Here is a 22608-nt window from a genome sequence, read left to right on the forward strand (position 1 = left end):
CATGTATCTGCCGTAGACAGCCGTACAACAATACCAATATTGACATTTGTAATTTTCTCGCGTTTCATTCACCACTTGGACTGGCTGTACGTACACGCGGTACGGTCAGCAGCTATCTATTTGTAGCTGTTACAGTCGGCCACAAAACAATACCGTCAGCATTCTCGTGGACGTTTCTAATTGACCGGTTTTATTTCACCGCCTGATTCGTTACACGTGGTATCAGTATTTATTGAAAAACAAGTCAAAGAATTAAATTCAGTACCATTTCGTACCATGTCACAGTGACATTAAATATGAATGTCATTAGGGACCTCATACTATTGTCACTGTGACAAAGCCCTTGTCACAGTGACAATAGTGAAAGTAGAGTAAAGAGTAGAGTAGGTGTAGTAGAGGTGAAATTAAATTCCTTGGCCGCACTATGATATGAACTCCTCCTTCTTCTTGATATTAATGGAGTGTCAGAGAGATGTGATACTTACAATATCGGCAATTACATATTTATTTTTAACTAATACATAATAACTCTACTAACTACACCTTAAAAACCTAAAACCCGTTTTGAGCCATGCCGGGACCAAATCACACTAGTAGCGTTACCCCGCTAAATGGCTCTGCGGTGTCAGAATGGTTGCATTTTTATCACCTGTCACTATGCCTGTCACTTTCGCACTTACATACTTGTTAGAACGTGACAGGCATAGTGACAAGCGATAAAAATGCTACCGTGCTAAGCCCGCTGGAGACCTTTGGATAAGCCATGATTCAGAACGGGGGTCATTCCCTTTCTATTGCTTAAATAAAATCTCAGTCGTCACCAAGTTATTAGATCAGTCACAAAATAAAAAGTTTTGTACCTACACATCTTTATGTTATGAAAAAATACCTAACAGTAATCGATCAAATCATACCTTACGAAAACTATGGATATTTGTTCTTAACTTTTGGGTAGTTATTGCACTCCCTTATGGGAATATAGTTCAGATCCGGAAACAGTAACGAATCATAATTTTAATAACCTTTCGTTTGTAGCACACGTGTATGTATGACTCGTGGTTTAGTTTTAATTTAGATTTTGCAAATTTCGGCAGTGGTCACATGTATGATGCCATTATTTGTCACTCAGGCACTGTAGAGATTGTCTCCCAACAGTTTTATGGTCCTATTTATATCGCTGATAACATACTAGAAGCTTATGCGGATTATTTGACAAAAAAATGTCATACAAACTACACAAAAATAACGTAATCTATCTGAGAGACTGACCAATTCTATTTGAAACTACTTTCGGTGCCTGTATCAGATCTATCGTACCGTCAGCACACGTCGTACTATCAGCTATAAGTGTGTGCTGCTGACCACGACACAATACCGTCAGCTTTCCCGTTAATGGACATCAACTAATTTTAAACCTCATGTCATTGTATGTGCAGTTTCATTATAATTCAACACGTAGTTTTAAAATGAGAGCGGAACTACGTTTGTATGGGAAGGTGCAATTCGGCCGAGCTTGCCGGGGACTCTAAACATAACCAATAACAATAGGTACATATTATATACTTGCGTATTAGCGATCATTAGTGATAGGTAAAATGTAGGTAAATGCCCCGTGGCTATAATACTACAAGGTGACTTCTAATTGGCAATACAAAACACTTGATTGTGGCTCATTTAAGGCCAGATAATATACTACATTAACCCCGTTGTTAAAATTAGCTGTATTTAATTATTGCTACTTTTCTAATAAAACTAATAATTAAAGTCCCGAAGTGTGGTTACCCCACATTAAATACCTAACTGTCATAACAGTCACTCTCATTTTTTTCATTCATTCGTTCTTTTAAAAGTTCTGGCTTCAGTCCAGTGGGACCTTTTCGCCATTCTTATTTTCTTTGACAAGTGACAATTACTACACAAAACACGTTTACTTCATAATTACCTATACAGTGGCAGATAATTGATAACCAAAGAGGAAAGTGTTCATTTGAAATTCTTTAAACTTCTTTGTTAATCATTACGTTAGGATAACCACGTGAAGCCTAAAAAAATGGGATAAATAAAAATCTTTAAAAAAATCCTTTCGATTATTTTAAAAGCATGACAATTAATTGAGGGGCTTAGTCAGTTTTATTTCTAGAAAAACTAAGTAAACTAGACAGTGTCTAGTTTACTTAGTTTACATAGTTATATTTAGTGTCTAGTAGACACTAAATATAACTATGTACCACTTATACCTATCTATATCACACGTGTCGTATATTTTACACATGTAGTTTGTCAATTTATTACACAAATTTTAAAGATATATTTATGTATCTTTGATTTGTTCGGCTTGCATCTGTCGTTTTAGTCACAACTAAGTTTACATAGTTTCCTATGTTGATATTATGCTTCACATACATCGTTGCCTTAAGCATGAAGTAATTCCCACAGTGTTGACGATTTTATAGTTACATTCAGTTCTTTAGAATATACCACAAAAACTTTCTGATAAACTGTGACCATTTTAGTTACTTAGTTTTTCAATTTATAAAATTGCCATCCATATATTCCATATATCCATATATATATATATATATATATTATATATCCATTTATATATCCATATATCCACACATAGATATATATATATATATATATATATATATATATATATATTAGCATCCATTTATTTCGCCTTTGATTTTGGCGGCAGCAAGTTATTTCTCCTTCAACTCTCAATTTTGTAGGAGTAAATTAATATTCATTTTATATTTTCGTCAGAACTCATTAAATAACACAATTAACAACGCACAATAAATCCAATAAAACAGTTACAATTACAGAAACAGAATTAATAATGTTCAACTTTGCCTACAAAACGATTAAAAAAAATAACTACGCGTGTTTCAATAGACATTTTTACCGCTAATATTTAAATGAAATATTTTAAATGTGTATTTGTGTAGTTTAATTTGCAATTGCCATTTATTGGAAATTGTTAATAATGTGTTAGGTATTTATTATGATCACGTCAATTTTATATAAATAAAACTGCAAAATATAGCAAACATCGTTTATTGTTTTTTATAATAGGCGTACTGGCAGAATGTCATAACGAACCAAAAAGCAAATATTGCTTACAGTTTTTTTTAATGGCTGAATGCCATGATACTGTGTTACAAATATATGTGAAATGGAAATTAAAAAAGAGCTACTTTCCGGCCTAGGCCTGCAACTTTGTATGAAATTTAATTAAAGACCTCTCGTATAGCCGCTCCTTAGACTTGATACTTCCCAGCCTAATATGAAGAACATCATATCAATATTTCATTGCATGTTTGAGAAAATACTCTTTAACGAGTGGCAGTTTGTTCAATCAATGCAAATCTGCAATATTAAGTCGCAGTCGGCTTTGGTTTGCGACCTTCGAGCGTTCGTTAAACGACAAACAAAACTGCACAGCACTAGAGTGAAGGCTACAAAGCTACACGCCACACATGTACATACGTTGTAGCAGCAGTGTGTGGGCATTGTGGCTCGTACTCCTGAAGTAAACAACTGGAGTGTGATTCCAAACGTTTGGGAGAGTTGATGTCTGTGAAATTAGCAGATCACGTTTTTATTGGAGTTCTGTTCCTGATACTTTTAAGGTGAAACTTTTATTTTATCGCCCCAAATTTTTTGGGCTGTCTTTAGCATGTCGCATTACATAATTATAGTATTAGTCTTTAAAATAGCAATACGAAGGCTGATATTTGCTTGTAATATCATACAACATTTTAAGGACAGTAGACCTTATTAACCTTAAAAAATACGGTAACGTCAAACTCAAGGCAAGAGTTAATAGGTATCTCATAGGTAAGCGTGCTCCACCGTAGACCACATCATCACTTACCATCAGGTGGGATCGTGGTCAAACGCCTGCCTATTCATCATAAAAATAAAAATAAACTATCTATCAAATTCTACGATGAATGGCAAATAGTCATGTCATAATAGGAAGTTCACATTCACATACGACTTTTTGTTTTCGAACGTCACGGTCATCGTCCCAGCGGTGGGCTACTCGCAAGCGTGTAGACATCAATCTCGAAAACGCCAGTGTAACATGACCGTGAGATCCGTAACAACATATGCGTAACCGGAAGGCTTGCTTATACCGGTTTATTTAGCCCGTGACTCGCTTATGATAAGTAGTTTCACTTGCATCGTGGTTTCATAAAACCACACAATTACTTTTTTTTTAGTAATAGGTTGTTCTAACGTCCCCTAAAAACCACAGCTAATGGATTTCAACAAAATGATGTGCGAACTTCACACACTAGCATCATGCTTTTAGTTACAAATCGAATTTATTAAGTCTAGCTTCCTCATATGGTAACAAAGAATTCCTGACACAAAAAAATACCGCAAGAGGGAATTAGGTATGACTCATACCGCATGAGATTACTCTTCGATTATTAAGGGTAATTTAAAATCACTTCCGAATGTTAGATAATGGGGTTGGCAACTGTCAAAGGTTTGCAGAGATAGCGCCATCATAGCTTGCCCCTTTTTCTATGAGATTTGGCTTAAAGGGCATTAAAAAAACGGGCGCATCCAGGGCATTAAAAAAACAAAAATTTGACACAATTCTAGGGAATGACAGGGCAAGCTATGCTGGCGCCATCTGCTAATTATTTCGACCGGCCAACCCCATTCGGGACATTTGGAGCCGCTCCGAACAAAACCTTGTGATATTCGTTATGTCACCATGTCTCCAACCAACAAATTTTGTATTCACGTGTTTTAAAAGCCGTTTTAGGGCAGATACCGAAGCTGGTAGCATAGACCACAATACATTTGTTTTTAACCCCCGCCGACGCATAGTGGGGTGTTTTTTTTTTAAAGAAAATAGGCAGGCGTTTGACCACGATCCCACCTGATGGTAAGTGATGATGTGGTCTACGGTGGAGCACGCTTACCTATGAGATACCTATTAACTGTTGTAAGTTTGTTTGAAAAAGTATTTCGTTGACTTAGTATGGCGGTCGAAGTTTCCCGCATGGGAGTTAAACGAATTCGCTGAAAGGGTTTTTTCGTGGCTGAGGCATGAGCTGTTACAAGCTGCGTACAATCGCATTTAATTTCGGTCCGTGCTTTCAACGTTTCAAGTCGATGATTATTTTACAAACATTGTGACAGATAAAAAACTCCTACACCTGCAAATCTTCAGAAAATTCGCGTTTGTACGGAACAACGGTAGAAAATTACGTAGAATGCTCCATTAACGCTGGTTTGCCTAAACATTCGACTAGTCCGCGCTCACAAAATCCAATTATAATACAGTGGCATTGGGCATTTTCCGACGTTTACCCCAGTTATCACTTGAGCGCCTGGTGTAACATGATCTCCGATTGCGCACAATTTTTACGGTTTTCTAGTTCATGCTTTTACTGGTCTGTCTGAGTCGCTTAGAATGAGATGGTAATAATAATCCGCTACTACGGATAGTTATATTATAGTCCCGTAATAACGCTTGCACGACTTTTCCTCGTAATAGGATTACGCTGACTTTTAATTACTTTCTTAGTAAATAAGCATATTGTTTGTATGTAACGTAGACAAGAGATTATAGGGGTCTAAAAGTCTGATAAGCAATTACATCTTAATTAGCGGATGTTTTGTTGTTGGGGTTTTCTCGCGAGCCATCTTTCCAAATTTTTCGGTAAGTGGTCACCAGTCAAAAACCATTCTTATTAGCGGGCACCCATTTTACGTGAAATTTTATCTATCGCATCTTTGCACCAGCAATCGAGTTTTTTTATTAATTTTTTTAGTTGTAGTCTACAGCTGAGTGTTTTTACGGTAAGTACATATTGTATATGTAGAACTGCGTACTCGTAGTGATAATATTTTTACTCTTGTTTAGTTTTTTTAATGACAAAAAACATTCTACCTAGTGCATCAGAAAAACGGTGAGACGGTGAGAGTTTATGTGAAGTTAAAAATTGTGAAATTCCAGAGAACTCGAGAATAAAAGATGAGGTGTGAAATTCGTAGAACCTACAGCATTTAACATTTGTTAATAGGTAACTGGTGAAATTGCTAAATTCCCACGAATTTTGTTATTTTCCACAGATAATAATCGAATATTTATTCCTAGTATTCGGGGAAAAATCGTTTTTTATTCTGAACTTATACAGAATAGAATATCAACGAATCAATAAGTATTATCTCATCCTTTTCTTTTGGGTGCTAGTACTAGTGTACGACAAAGATAGTTTGATTCTCTCTGTCTATGTTTGAAATGAGACAGTCCCTTGATAAACTATAATTGAAAGATTTATGTATGTCTTTGCATATTTTAATGTACGTGTAATTGCAATACCCTTTTAGGGTAACATGTTGTAATGGAACTATTGTACTTAGAGAAAGACCTGTACACCAACACGAGAGCAATAAATATTCTATTCTATTCTATTCTATTTTATTCTATTCTATTCTAGTATTCCAAAATGTGACATCATGTTGTGTTGTGTGCCGAGTCTGCCGAGCGATTTGTTACAACATGTTACAGTTTTGGTGTTTATATATTTGACTTTCTACCTCAACGTACACGAATTAAAGTAGATATTAAATACATCAGGTTGACTATATGAACAAAATAGATAAGGTAGTAAATCAAATGTATTATAAACGAATCACAAACTAGAGGTAGGTTATCAAAACGTAAAGCAAATTCGAATAAACCTTACACGATACGATTGGTTTAGTGTAGGTAAAAAAAAATCGTTCTTGAAATTTTATGAAATTAGTCTAAACTAAATATAAAACCGACTTCAAAAAAGATAAAAGAAATATGATCTCTTTTAAACTCTACTTTCAAAGACGAAATGACAGTCCTCTTTTTTTGAAGTCAGTAAAAAAAATATTGTCATTAGTAAGTAGGTGGTAATTATAGAATACAAAATTATATCTTAAACGCCAGAAGATACTACTGTATTTCCGCCATAGCTCACTTACGGACTTTGCAAAAGAGTTTACGTTCCGTGTTTCTCTGACAATAATCCTGATTGCAAAGGGATTAAAATTTGATTTTCAAATGGCTTAATAAAATAAATGTACCCTTTCAGAAGGAGTATTTATCTAAGATGAAATGAGAGCCTTGCCGCCGCACGGCTGACGCAGGGTCTAACGTAAGCGAACAACTCGCGAACGCGAAGCGAAGCGGCGCGGCGGGCCCACGGCGATCGCGCTCGCAACGAGATCGCCCACGTAGGACACTTCTATAGGTATCAAAGGATTGATTCACCCCGCGCCGCATCGTTTCGCCTCGCGTTCGCGTGTTGGTCGCCTACGTAGTACGCTGCGTGACTCTGAATATTCTAACTGCTAGGAAATTAAGTCTAATCCGCCCCCAATAAGCCGTTCCGAATACAATCGAAATTATGCTTTCATTTTAAAACGACATGCTTTTTAAGTAAGTACATGAAACTTGTCATGGAAATTTACGTTATATGTATATAGTTAGGTAGAAATTTTGTATGTACAACTATTCGCTCTATCTTCTTTGTATTACAATTTCTACCTACAAAAACTAGTACCAGAGATCCTAGATAACATTTATATGTTACTGGCTATAAATACATTACATAATTAATACAAAATTAAATAACTAAATAAGACTAATCTTAAAATGTCTCCAACCAACAAATTTTGTATTCACGTGTTTTAAAAGCCGTTTTAGGGCAGATACCGAAGCTGGTAGCATAGACCACAATACATTTGTTTTTAACCCCCGCCGACGCATAGTGGGGTGTTTTTTTTTAAAGAAAATAGGCAGGCGTTTGACCACGATCCCACCTGATGGTAAGTGATGATGCGGTCTACGGTGGAGCACGCTTACCTATGAGATACCTATTAACTGTTGTAAGTTTGTTTGAAAAAGTATTTCGTTGACTTAGTATGGCGGTCGAAGTTTCCCGCATGGGAGTTAAACGAGTTCGCTGAAAGGGTTTTTTCGTGGCTGAGGCATGAGCTGTTACAAGCTGCGTACAAACGCATTTAATTTCGGTCCGTGCTTTCAACGTTTCAAGTCGATGATTATTTTACAAACATTGTGACAGAAAAAAAACTCCTACACCTGCAAATCATCAGAAAATTCGCGTTTGTACGGAACAACGGTAGAAAATTACGTAGAATGCTCCATTAACGCTGGTTTGCCTAAACATTCGACTAGTCCGCGCTCACAAAATCCAATTATAATACAGTGGCATTGGGCATTTTCCGACGTTTACCCCAGTTATCACTTGAGCGCCTGGTGTAACATGATCTCCGATTGCGCACAATTTTTACAGTTTTCTAGTTCATGCTTTTACTGGTCTGTCTGAGTCGCTTAGAATGAGATGGTAATAATAATCCGCTACTACGGATAGTTATATTATAGTCCCGTAATAACGCTTGCACGACTTTTCCTCGTAATAGGATTACGCTGAGTTTTAATTACTTTCTTAGTAAATAAGCATATTGTTTGTATGTAACGTAGACAAGAGATTATAGGGGTCTAAAAGTCTGATAAGCAATTACATAGCGGATTCCAATGCTCGAGGGTCTTTGTTGTTGGGGTTTTCTCGCGAGCCATCTTTCCAAATTTTTCGGTAAGTGGTCACCAGTCAAAAACCATTCTTATTAGCAGGCACCCATTTTACGTGAAATTTTATCTATCGCATCTTTGCACCAGCAATCGAGTTTTTTTATTAATTTTTTTAGTTGTAGTCTACAGCTGAGTGTTTTTACGGTAAGTACATATTGTATATGTAGAACTGCGTACTCGTAGTGATAATATTTTTACTCTTGTTTAGTTTTTTTAATGACAAAAAACATTCTACCTAGTGCATCAGAAAAACGGTGAGACGGTGAGAGTTTATGTGAAGTTAAAAATTGTGAAATTCCAGAGAACTCGAGAATAAAAGATGAGGTGTGAAATTCGTAGAACCTACAGCATTTAACATTTGTTAATAGGTAACTGGTGAAATTGCTAAATTCCCACGAATTTCGTTATTTTCCACAGATAATAATCGAATATTTATTCCTAGTATTCGGGGAAAAATGGTTTTTTATTCTGAACTTATACAGAATAGAATATCAACGAATCAATAAGTATTATCTCATCCTTTTCTTTTGGGTGCTAGTACTAGTGTACGACAAAGATAGTTTGATTCTCTCTGTCTATGTTTGAAATGAGACAGTCCCTTGATAAACTATAATTGAAAGATTTATGTATGTCTTTGCATATTTTAATGTACGTGTAATTGCAATACCCTTTTAGGGTAACATGTTGTAATGGAACTATTGTACTTAGAGAAAGACCTGTACACCAACATGAGAGCAATAAATATTCTATTCTATTCTATTCTATTCTATTCTATTCTATTCTATTCTATTCTATTCTATTCTATTCTATTCTATTCTATTCTATTCTATTCTATTCTAGTATTCCAAAATGTGACATCATGTTGTGTTGTGTGCCGAGTCTGCCGAGCGATTTGTTACAACATGTTACAGTTTTGGTGTTTATATATTTGACTTTCTACCTCAACGTACACGAATTAAAGTAGATATTAAATACATCAGGTTGACTTTATGAACAAAATAGATAAGGTAGTAAATCAAATGTATTATAAACGAATCACAAACTAGAGGTAGGTTATCAAAACGTAAAGCAAATTCGAATAAACCTTACACGATACGATTGGTTTAGTGTAGGTAAAAAAAAATCGTTCTTGAAATTTTATGAAATTAGTCTAAACTAAATATAAAACCGACTTCAAAAAAGATAAAAGAAATATGATCTCTTTTAAACTCTACTTTCAAAGACGAAATGACAGTCCTCTTTTTTTGAAGTCAGTAAAAAAAATATTGTCATTAGTAAGTAGGTGGTAATTATAGAATACAAAATTATATCTTAAACGCCAGAAGATACTACTGTATTTCCGCCATAGCTCACTTACGGACTTTGCAAAAGAGTTTACGTTCCGTGTTTCTCTGACAATAATCCTGATTGCAAAGGGATTAAAATTTGATTTTCAAATGGCTTAATAAAATAAATGTACCCTTTCAGAAGGAGTATTTATCTGAGATGAAATGAGAGCCTTGCCGCCGCACGGCTGACGCAGGGTCTAACGTAAGCGAACAACTCGCGAACGCGAAGCGAAGCGGCGCGGCGGGCCCACGGCGATCGCGCTCGCAACGAGATCGCCCACGTAGGACACTTCTATATGTATCAAAGGATTGATTCACCCCGCGCCGCATCGTTTCGCCTCGCGTTCGCGTGTTGGTCGCCTACGTAGTACGCTGCGTGACTGAATATTCTAACTGCTAGGAAATTAAGTCTAATCCGCCCCCAATAAGCCGTTCCGAATACAATCGAAATTATGCTTTCATTTTAAAACGACATGCTTTTTAAGTAAGTACATGAAACTTGTCATGGAAATTTACGTTATATGTATATAGTTAGGTAGAAATTTTGTATGTACAACTATTCGCTCTATCTTCTTTGTATTACAATTTCTACCTACAAAAACTAGTACCAGAGATCCTAGATAACATTTATATGTTACTGGCTATAAATACATTACATAATTAATACAAAATTAAATAACTAAATAAGACTAATCTTAAAATAAAAAATTATTCCCCTGCGGCATGGTGCCATATATGCTGGCAGCATTTCCTCGCTGTATCGCAATGCTTATTCTTTGTGCGAGGAAGCTGCCAGCTCTACGATCACCGGTGGCGTCTACTATTCTTTTGGACAGTTATGATGTGCACGTCAAATTTTATGTTATTACAGAATGTCGGAGCTTTTATAATGCTTGCAGTTTTTCCTTAATTATTTGTTCCTTTTAATATCGTTAATATGAATACAATGGGTCTCTATTGTTTCTCATTTTAAGTCATAATGTATTGTTTGTCCGAATTTTCGTCAGTCATCGATTGGTTTTTCTCAGAAACGCGTAACTTTTCAGGATTACCATAAAATAAACCTAACCTATCTACAGGATAACCTCACGAAAATCCTGAAATGTTAACGGTTTCAGAATTATGACTAATGATAATATGACAATCATTACATTATGACTTTCAATAATTATGTCAAACAACGGGATCCCGAATACAATGTGTAATAATGAATAATTGTCGCAGGTCGGGCACCGGCAGCATGTTTTCCCTGTGTCGCCGGTACAAAGATGAGCACGGTACGTTCATTCATCATTATTAATTAATTATAATTTTATTAACAGCCTTAATTAATTAATGTTGGCGATTGGATGAAGCCAAGAAAACAGCTAGCTATATAGACTGTGTCCTATACGTTTTTGTTACTCAAACATTTATGTGTTATCCTATAATATTGACTTGTGAGGGCTCAATGGCACTTCCTTGAGACCTTTTTGTAGAATATCGACATTTTTGAATGTAGAATTAAGAATATTTAGCTTACTTTTATCATATTAACAACTAAGTTTAACAATTCTTCGGGAGAATAAAAACACTTCCTAAACATTTCCGTCGTTGTAAGAAAGCTGTAGCTGATTATTGTTTCGGTTCCGCTGTACACCATTTTCGCTCACTAATAAGGCAACAAATTCGAAAAATGGGCGCGTAAATTACTCGAGAAATGTTAATATTCCTTTTTTAGTGTCGAGAATAGTTGCTTATGTCAGCTGACTTGGTAAGGAACAATTTCTTTGGTTACTGATTGTCTGAATTTATTCCATGAAGGACTATAGAGATTCAGGCTCTGAATTTCTGAAAAAATGCAGCTCTTGTGTGATATGTGTATGTATTAGCTTGACCATTTTTAGGGTTCCGTAGACAACTAGGAACCCGTATAGTTTCGCCTTTGGCCTATATTCGTCTGTCTGTCAGACCGCGGCTTTGCTCCGTGATCGTTAGCGCTAGAAACCTGCAATTTGGCATGTATAAATAAATCATGCATGGCGACAGAACGGCAAAATAAATAGTACAAAAATTTTTTTTAGGGTACCTCCCTCCCATACAAAAGGTTTTTTTTTCAATTTTTTTTTTCGATTCAATCCTATGATGTGGGGTGTCGTTGGTTAGGTTTTTCAAAATGAATAGGGGTCTTCAGAAACCGCATTTTGATAAAGATAATATTTTCGTAAATATTCGCTCTTAAAAAAAAAAAGTAGTAAAGGGGCCCACTGACTATCAGTCCGCCGGACGATATCGGCCTGTCAGTTGTTCGGAACTGTCAAATTTTTGTTCTAACTGACAGGCCGATCTCGTCCGGCGAACTGATAGTCAGTGGGCCCCTTAAGTAAAGCTTAGTAAATACTTTCAAAGAAAGCTAATAATGTCGATGCTGGGACACCAACTAATCGAAGAATATCCTCCTTCAAATAAGCCTCCAAACAAACACGAGATAAAATAAAATACATATAGCCGGTCAAATAAGTTTGTCAGTAATCAGCAGAAAAAGGCGCGAAATTTAAATTTTCTATGGGACGATAATCCTTGGCGCCTACACTTTTTTTAATTTGCCGCTTTTTTCTACTGACGGAAATGGCTTGACAGACTATAGCACCATATAAAAATGCTGCTTAAGAGTTTTAAGTTCCTAATTTACTTCACTCTAACTTTGCGATGGACCCGTGGTTTCGTCACCCTGAAGTAATAAAACGCCTCAACGATGCGGCCAACAGCTGGCGGGACTTAGAAGTTTTTTAATCTACTTAAACGCACCGCAGCGTCTGAACAAATGTTTTTGTTTCCGATACATTTCGGTGGGAATTGAGGAAGCTGATGACATACTGAACAATTTTTACAATTTCTTGTAACGTTATTTCTGATTTGATTGAAAGTTGGCAAAACGTTGCTAAACCGACTTATATGGAAACGTTCGGGATATTAAAACATAAAAAAATAAAACGGCCAAGCGCATGTCGGGCCATGCTCAGTGTAGGGTTCCGTAGTTACCCGCTTGGCACAATAATCTGCTTGGAACGAGGGCTATTATTCTGGGGCTATTAGATGGAATCCTGTGTATAACAAGAAAAAGGGAATACCTTTGCAGCACTTTTAGTAAGAAGGGAAGGTTTTTTGCAAAAATCAAAAACGGCTCAAGCGATCATATTCACTATTAATAATCCATACTTCCATACTTATACTTTAATATTATAAATGGAAGTCTGTCTGTCTGTCTGTTACCTCTTCATGCAGAAATCATCCCTTAAGGGGGTGAAGTTTTGTATGGGGAATTAACAACAACTGCATAACAAACTTTGTCGATAGGAACTGTCCCGCCCGCGCGGTGTAGCACCGCCCCGCCCGGTAGTTTTTATTCCAGAAATCACCCTTTAAGAGGGTGAAAAGTGGGGTAGAGGTTTGTATAGGGAATCAATATCAGCTGAACTGATTTAGATAAAATTTGATTTGGAGATACTTTGCGACCTGGGGAAGGACGTAGGATAGGTGTTACACTAAAAATCAACCCTAAAGGGGGTGAAAGAGGGGGGGGGGGGTAGAAATAAAAAAAAAGATTAGAATAAAACCGAATTAGATGAAATTTGATGTGAAGATAGGTTTAGTTGTTGGCCCTTCCCAACAACTAAAACTATCTGTAGAATAATTTTTATTCCCGAAGTCATCCTCCTCTCCTCTCTAATTACTTATTTCACGCAGACGAAGTCGCGGGCAAATAGGGATTTTATATATTTGACACCAGATTTCTATGGCAAAAGTAATCCATATTCTTCCTGTGGTTGGGACACACATAATATGATGGAATTTATTTGTAGATCTGTAAAATTTACAACCTTATTCCGGATTGGACCTGAAGAGCAAACATTTTATAAGGTTTTATCAAAATCAGACTATCTCATGAACCCTCTCATGATTCCATTGATTTCATATTTTACAATATCTACGGATAAATCGTCATATGTCTTTAGGCACATGATACACTTAAGTGTCTATATATGTATAGGGTCATTTTGCTAGTGGGTCGGTTCGGCCCTCAAAAAACTCCATGTATGTGTAGCCTATACTGCCTATACATATAACTAACTACTTTTAGGCATTATTATAACGTACGATCTACAGTAATTTATCTTCGATATTATAATATTTGTGCCCATCAATTATCTGTTCTATCAAAAAACTGTTTGAAAATTATGTGATAATTATATTGTGTAATATTCAGGATTTTTGAATTTCTTTCACATTTTTCCAAGTTAATACCTGTTTTTTTAAACTTAACTGGTTGAAACTCCAAGTTTTAGCGAGCTATGTTGGTGAAGGGTTATCTTATATAAAATTCAAAGAAGGGTTAAAACATCAACACCTGTAATGTTTTGTAAAAGGTATCGTAAAGGTTTTGTATATCGAAATGATACAATGTTGATTTCTGCAGAAGTTAGGAATAAGGTAGCGAGAGCTCTAGAAGATGTACATCCAGTCGTCATCAGATGTATCGGACCGGCCAAGCCACTCATAAATATATGAACATCTAACGTGCACGTCTTGACAATTAGACTTTTATTTAGATTAGTTCTATATTTTAAGTCAGTTGGAAATTTTTGCTTAATTGTTTTGCATTAGATTAAAACATTCCCCATTACAAAACGAAAACAGTTATTACCTTCCCTAATCTAAATAGAACCGTTAATAGCAGCATTATTTGACTCAAGCACCCCATTAAATGTCTTACCCTATTTAGAAGAGAAAGGGTGAGATGTTTAATCTTTCAACTAACGGCCGAGATAAAATTTGGCGGCAGTTGTGGGTCTTCAGGTGGTAGGTACTTAGATCTTTATGTAGGCTGGATTTAAGAGGAAATTTCTGTTACCTATATCGCTGCTGTGAAATGTTATCGAAAACGGTTTACTAATTGGGTTTACCTACAGCTGATGGCAACGTATAGCTATGCTAAACTGATTTTGATAGGTAATTTACCGTTGGACTCACGGATACAAGTGATCCTACTTCTACATTTGGCTTTTGAACATACACTACATGACACTTGACATCATTCAAATTTTGGTAGCATTTTTGATATCTGACAGGCAATCTTGTACATTGTAAATGTATGAGTCAGAGCATGATTATATCAGCAGCGACTTGGTATAATCTGAGCACCAACACGTCGAAGGTTGTTTGCATTTAATTCAGTCAGAGGCGATATGCTGGGTTGTCGTTGTGAATAACAGTTACTTCAAGGTCATGAATAAGGAAATCTAACGGAGTGATCAGATTAAGTGGCTTTTAATAAATGGATTTCATTTTAAAAGGCACAGAGAATATAATTTTCTAGCTCGAGAATTTAAGAAATCCCCTGACATAGGTTGAATAGGGGTGATGACACATGTTGAATTTTATAAATCTAGTAAAATAGCAAATGAGCAATTTATCACAATAATGTAGATTATTAAAATAAAATTGATAAAAAAATACAGGACTCAAGGTCAATTTTTTTTGTAACTCAAAAAGGTAAAAAGTAATGGTAACATTCGATTCCATACATTTTATCGAAAATAAAATTGAATAGCAACTATATACATAATCAACGCAATATTTCACCGACAAAATCGCAATTTTCTTGTTTTCTGTTCTCAGTTGGACGGTGATGACGTCACATTTACTTATCGTTTATGTTTCGCGAGTGAAGTACGACTGTCGGACTAAATTGGTGTCAGTACATATGTATATAACGTATAACACAAACATTGTATTCCACCTAATGCCCTCTTAAACCGAAGTGGTCGTTAATTTAAATCCGTATACTAAAGAGTTAATTCTCTAATGGCAACATAGGATGTTAACGGCTTGGAGGCGTCGTACGAACAAGTTGATACTTCTAAATTCATTAAATAATAAAACAATTAAGATAGCTACGTGGGTTTCATTAAACGTGGGCTAGTGGCACGGATGAATGAAAGTTTGTTCCATGCGGTCGATTCTGTTGATTTAGTTTTCATTTTATTTCGATACGATGTCGACCGTGAGTAACAATCAGCGTCATCGGCTCATAATTAATGGTGCTGATGACATTAATTCAGCAGTCATCTCAAAAGGCGTTTGGGTGAAAAAAGTCCTGCAAATCGGCGGCTTTCCTGTGCACATTACAAAAGTTAACGATTCGGATATATTTTTCGAAGACTCGTCATAAAATTCTAAGAAGTAGAAGGTGTTAACATGTCTATAAGGCCCTTCGCCGACTTACGCGGGTGTCCGTGCCAGTTAGCGTGGCTCGTACTATGTTTCGCCCCCGCTCACCCGCTCCGTCGGCGAAGGCTTAAGGATAAAGCACGAAAATTACGCTTTTAAATCCGTTTAGTTTATAATGTTCACAGCGAAGAAGCATAAACCTACCTCATAATAAAAGAGTGGAAAACATTTCTTGGTGTGCCTGTGTTGCCTGATGATAACACGACTCATGGTCGTATCAAAATAAAATGAAAGCCGTACTTATCTTTTTTTTTTTTAAAGAGAATCAGCCTCCATTGCACGTATAAGTAGTCAGTCATAAAATAGTTTATTAGGGTCTTTTACTTTACTACCAATAGCGAAGTTTAATAATTGAAATCGCTAATTGTAGATGGCTAATTGTAATTGTAGATGTATCGTTGTGGTTGATTGGTATACAATATACATAGACCGCCGTAATCGACGATGGTCCCTCTTTATGTAGGAAATCAGATAGTAACTTCGACTGTACGCATTTTCAAATTTGTCAATAAAAAGGCGCGAAAATCACGATTACGATTCAGATTTGGAAGCAGTCTACGTGCTATCCCGTACAGTACGCATTATATTTCGTGTATTATATATGATTTTTTTTCTGGGAATATTTTTGATCATGTCATTGAAAAATTGACTCCTATCTATACCTGCAAAGCTTCAGATTCGCGGTTGTACGGGACACCGGTAGACGATTTCATGGCATGCTCTATTGCCGCATTTTTACTGACAAAATAGTTTAGCCAGACCATACATATTTGTGTTTAATATATTTCAGCTCGTTATTTACAATCGATTCAATTCAATTCAATTCAATTATTTATTCATAAAATTTTACATTTTATACGTCCGTCGGTTTACAATTACAATCAATCCTGGACTACTTCTGTTTGACCCAATGGTTCACTGGTAGAGAATGCCTTGAGGCATTATGTCCACCATTTGCACAATTTTAAATCGTGCACTAAAGTTTAAATAAATAAATAAATACATGCCCAATGAAATAAACACATACTGATGTAGTGCATAATTGTTTTCCATCGTGTTTTCTCGGAAATGTTCGTATTTGTCATGCAGTACTACTTCAGTGAACCTTAGTACTTTTTGTACCGACACTGTCTAAAATAGCAAGACCCGTTCGTACGTTTCCGTGAAAATACGATGGAATAGTACATTTCGATGCTAGTGCGGAAAGTATGTCATTCTTTCACGAGTACCGAGATATCTTGCCACGAGCCATAGGCGAGTGGCAAGACTCGGGACGAGTGAAGAATGACATTTCCGCACGTGTATCGAACGACGTTTTTTAATACAATTGCGAAAAAATAAGAAAAGCAACAAGTAAGGAACGGAATTCGAAACTTTTATATTATTAATTCTGTATGACATCATTGACATTGACATTATGAAGAAGTGTTTTTCTAGCTTTTATTCGACTAGAATAGATTTTGTTATTATTATTGAACCCACTTCAATGAAAGTTTTTTTTTCAAATGCATGTTCTATAAGACAGAAACAATTGTAAATATTAAAACACATTGTACTATTATTACCTAAATATCGTTATTTATGATTATTTGTGTATCGTATATTTATAAAAACAATATCGAATGTTGCCTTTGGAAACTTAAAACATTCTTGCAGTAAGAAAATACGCCTCTTCTTTGACAGGCGTTCCGTTCCATTCAGACAACTTATTAAGAACGGTTTTTAAACATTAAAAAATAAACGTGTTATAATACTTATAATGATGAAGAGGTAAGTAATAAAATATGAAATATGCATATTTTTCGTATTCTTACATTAACAGTAGGTTTTTATGTTGATTACGACGTTTAAAGGAAACTAATATTAACACTCATCAATAAGTAGTCATGAATTGGAACAAGTAAAAATTTAAAAAAATTGGAAAAGTAAAAAGCACTAGTTCGCGAAAACAAACTTTCCGCACGCTAAACAGCCACGAAAAATAGCACTTTTTGAGCAACTGTATTAAAAACTAACATTAAATAATTTCACGGTTTAGACTTATTTGTTGTTGTTGTTGAGTGAGTCTAAACCGTGAAATTATTTAATACTAAATTAACTATGTTTTGTCTTGCTCCGATAGTATTTGAGGGCACGCTCACAATTGTTTACAATCAGTGGCATTCTTTTGTCACACAAAGTTAGTGTTGGTAGAAAATCGAATCGAGTATAATATTGTCTTCGATTACCGCGATAGTTATTCATGAAATAAGACTAAAAACGGATTATATCGCGTATATTGAATTTACAATACTTCCCGACGTTTTGAACCCTTTACACGTCGGAATGTATTATAAATTCAATATACGCGATATACCTAATCCGTTTTCATAATAAGAAAAACTTAGATTCGTTTTGACGACACTGCATTAAAAAAATCCGATTCTTTTAAGTCCCGGGTCAAGTCGACCATTGGAAAAAAATCCTATAATTTCAAATTAGTGTATGCAAAATCGATAACATTCCGTTGAACTCAATCTAGTTGTCCGTTTTATTACTTGGGATAAGGTCGAGTTAGTACTTAGTAGTCATATCGTAAAATTGTTACGGCGTGAGTTTACTATCGGCAACTGCCACTAACGACATCTAGTTTAGGAATGGGAAGCCTATTACTCCTCCTAGTGTAAAATCTATGCATCGTACACAGACTACAATACAATTCAAATACTCTTTATTGCACAACTCAATAAAAGAAAACAATACAGAAAGAAAACAGCAACACAAGTAGAGGTAAACAACAGGCGGTCTTATGGCTTAAAAGCGATCTCTCCAGACAACCTTTAGCCTTTCTTATGCTCCTGTCAATAATATGCTATTTAAATAGCAATCTAGACAACTTTATGTTTAAGTTGAATATATATGGAGCAGATCTGCTCCTAGGCATACCATAATTATCATACAGTTATTGATTGTAGGAGAGATGTAAAATCAAGCTCCTCTATTTAGTGATTAGAACGAGTCGAACGCGATATACTCGTAAGTTCATTATTTTACCTTATCCGACGTTTTAACTGGGTTGCACTAGCTGTGGTTACGGATGGATGACTAACGATGACGTCCTAACAAATTGTAAACAATACTAAAACTCCCCGTAAATAATTTATAAAAATGTCCGAGAAATTGAAAATACACACAATACTCACAACATCCGTGCACTGGTCCCCCTGGTTTCAACATGTGAATCACTGCTCCCCAAGTTGACGATAATTTGTACCCATCCTCTCTATTGAAAATTTTCTCGCCTCGCAGCCGTGAAGATAACTAAATGTCATCTATCCTATAATTGGCCTCTAGTTCGAACTCGCATAATATTGCAAGAGAAACGTATACGAATACGGTAAACAGTTAATAAAAAAATTATAATAATAATAAGTTTTCGAATGTAACTATTGTTACACGTGGTGGAGCAGAGGTTTACATTAGAAAAACCTGTTGTCTTGTTAGAATTTTTAGCGTTTCCAACGGAAAAAGGAACTTGTATACCTAATGGACTCGTATACAAAAAAAAATCTTGATGATTCCATTGGTACAGGTTAGGATTGAATCTCGCAGTCTCGTTAAGGCCCTCAGCACATGGAGCGTAAGCGTCTCGTAAGCGTATCGTAAAAACGTTACGAGTACGAGGATGTAGAGTTCTGAAAACGACGAGTCACATAAGCGTAATCGTTTTATTCACATAAATAATGAAATTTCTTCGTTTGCATAAAAAGTTCTTTACGCTTTGTTTTTTATGCCAGTATTAGTTATGCTACGACTGTCGTAATTACGACAGAAATCTCATACGCTACGCTACGACTACGCTTCGTGTGCGGACTTGTTTGAACTTGTTCGTGCTCGTAGCGCTCTCGTTCTACACGCGTATTACGATACGCTTACGCGTCTCTTCCGTTACGATATTGTGTGCTGAGGGCCTAGTCACTAAAAATTACCTATGGCTTGTCAGCTATAGATAGCTGTAGCGTTTCAAATGTATAGTCATGCCCCTAGAAACTTCTTATCAAACTGCCTTACCTTATTTTGCATAACGCAATCCAAACACAATACCCACAGCCCACAGATTGCAGACATTCAATTCACCAGCTGGCTATATTTAGGCCTTCCTATGTTCTGGCAGGTGCGTCACGGCCCGGGCGGGAGGCGGCCATTCATAAAACTAAGTCGGATCGATAAACTTCTCACAGCTACCAAGAAACGTCAATGTAATAATTACAACGAGCACCTCGATGATCATTGCTCTTTGACCTTCCGGAGACAAAAAATGTCTAAAGAAAAAACAGAAATGGACGATGTTATTCCAAATTTCGTTGTGCGAAGTGGCGTGAACTTAAAATCTTTTCAAGTTTAAAAGTAAAAGCGAAGGATATTAGTTCGCGCCTTAACGTTTATTAAAATTTAATTCGGAGCTTAAGGGGATTTATTTGTTTTTGGGAAATGTGATAAAATGAAAAAGGCCCAGTTTGGGATACCTATCGAAGGAAATGTTTAATATAAATTTACCTTTATAAAGCTGGCGTGAATGAATCAAATTTAAGTGAGCGAAAGTATCTATCTTAGGAACGCCAAAATGGACCGGCGTTCGAGCTATTAAAATCTGCTATTGATTATGTTATGATTCGATGATGAATATTATAAATGCGAAAGTAAATCTGTCTGTCTATGTATCTGTCTGTTACCTCTTCAAGGTTTAACCGCTGCACTGATCTATATGAAAGATGACCCATCCCAGAAATCGTCCCTTAAGCGGGTGAAAAGGGAGGTGGAATTTATTACAGAAGTGGTAAGTAGGTACTTACAAATACTAATTTTACGCAGACGCCGTTGCGGGCAGAAACTAGGACAATAAAATTATGAGCGAAAAGTACGGGAGAGTGATATTAAAATATCAATGCATAATTAGATAAAATCTATTTGGTCCTGTATAATTATTTTGGTCGTAAATTAATACACTTTCCGTTGTTTTATTTAAATGTGTGCAGTATTTAAGTTTTAAAAAAATGCATTTCTTTGGCGGAATTAAATCTGTGCATTATTTAAGTTTAAAATGAATACAAATGGCGGAAAATTGGGAAAATTTAGAAAAGTTGATGATTTTTAGTACGCCATTTAGGTGTTTTTTTCGGGGTTTGCAATTATTTATATTTAAAATCATTTTTATAGGTATATAACAAATAGTATAAATTTCGAATTGTAGTAAGATTTTTTATATTTTACCAATAATACATAAATTATGATTTACCCTATATAAATTCTAACACTGGTTTATTAGCAGTGAAAATCGATGTTTTAATTTATTTTTTATTTTTCCCAGAATTAGTAAACAATTATGTAACACATATAATTATATTAATTTCGGGATACCGCCGTTTAGCCAAAATATTTTTCGCCAAATTTCACTTCCCAACAAACTTATGGCATCAGTTTCATTTCCCAAATGAAATTTTAGCAAGTTTTTTACTTCGCAACCATTTCATTTCCCAACCCCATATTGCGAAATGAAAATGACATACTAGGTTGGGTTAGGTTAGGTTGGATTATGAAAATTTGCGAAATGAAATTTTGCCAAATGATAATTTGCGTAAAATAGTTTGGGAAGTAATACTTTGGGAAACGATTTTTGGCAATACATTAGTAAACCATTAATTTCAGGTAAGTTCGAATAGGTATTTTGCTTTTATGTAACATAGGTTGATATGCAAAAATGTCACTACACCTTTAGCCTTACCACGAGTTTGACACTGACATGTTCGCTATAGTGTCTGCGTAACTTACTTTCTATGCATCTTGCGCATACTGGCAAATTAGTGCAAGCGAGATGTACAGAAAGTAAGTTACGCAGACGTTATTAGAGAATATTTCAGTGTCAAACTCGTGGTAAGGCTACTTGAATAAAGTGTTGGTTGTTTTGTAGGTACTAGGTAGATAACATATTATATCTATACACAGATACAATATTGATAATATACAACTTGTACTACATAAAAAACTAGGTTGTTAATTTTATACGGGAAACACCATTAAAAATTCAGCCTCATCAACAATTCAATATTTAATTGACTCTGCAATCGGAGCGACAATTTTCGCTTGCTCCCATAAATATTATTGGATGCTGTTATGTATAAGTAGTACCTACGTGCCGCTTTTAATAATTTACCTTGGACAACAAAATAAACTCACGGTACGTATTACAGTCACGATAAAGAAAGAGACTTAAATGTATGAAATTGTAGGCCATCGTTTTTAAATACCTGTGGTGGTTGACATCTACAATATTGCGAAGATTTAAATTCTAGACATTTGACATTTACGATAAAAAATCGCGTACATTTAAGTCTTCTGCATCATCGTGACAAT

At 35.6% G+C, this 22608-nt stretch overlaps 1 protein-coding gene across 1 annotated transcript in view; it reads left to right on the top strand.

Annotated features, from left to right (window-relative positions):
* The window catches only part of LOC134748280 (uncharacterized), a 100290-nt gene that overhangs the window by 5464 nt on the left and 72218 nt on the right, over positions 1–22608 (top strand). Inside the window, exon 2 of the mRNA XM_063683014.1 lies at positions 11173–11225. Coding sequence (XP_063539084.1) covers positions 11189–11225 — 37 coding nt within the window. The 5' untranslated portion in view covers positions 11173–11188. The remainder of the gene's footprint in view (positions 1–11172; positions 11226–22608) is intronic.

The sequence above is a fragment of the Cydia strobilella genome, chromosome 16 (assembly GCF_947568885.1).
Source record: "Cydia strobilella chromosome 16, ilCydStro3.1, whole genome shotgun sequence".
Lineage (NCBI taxonomy): Eukaryota > Metazoa > Arthropoda > Insecta > Lepidoptera > Tortricidae > Cydia > Cydia strobilella.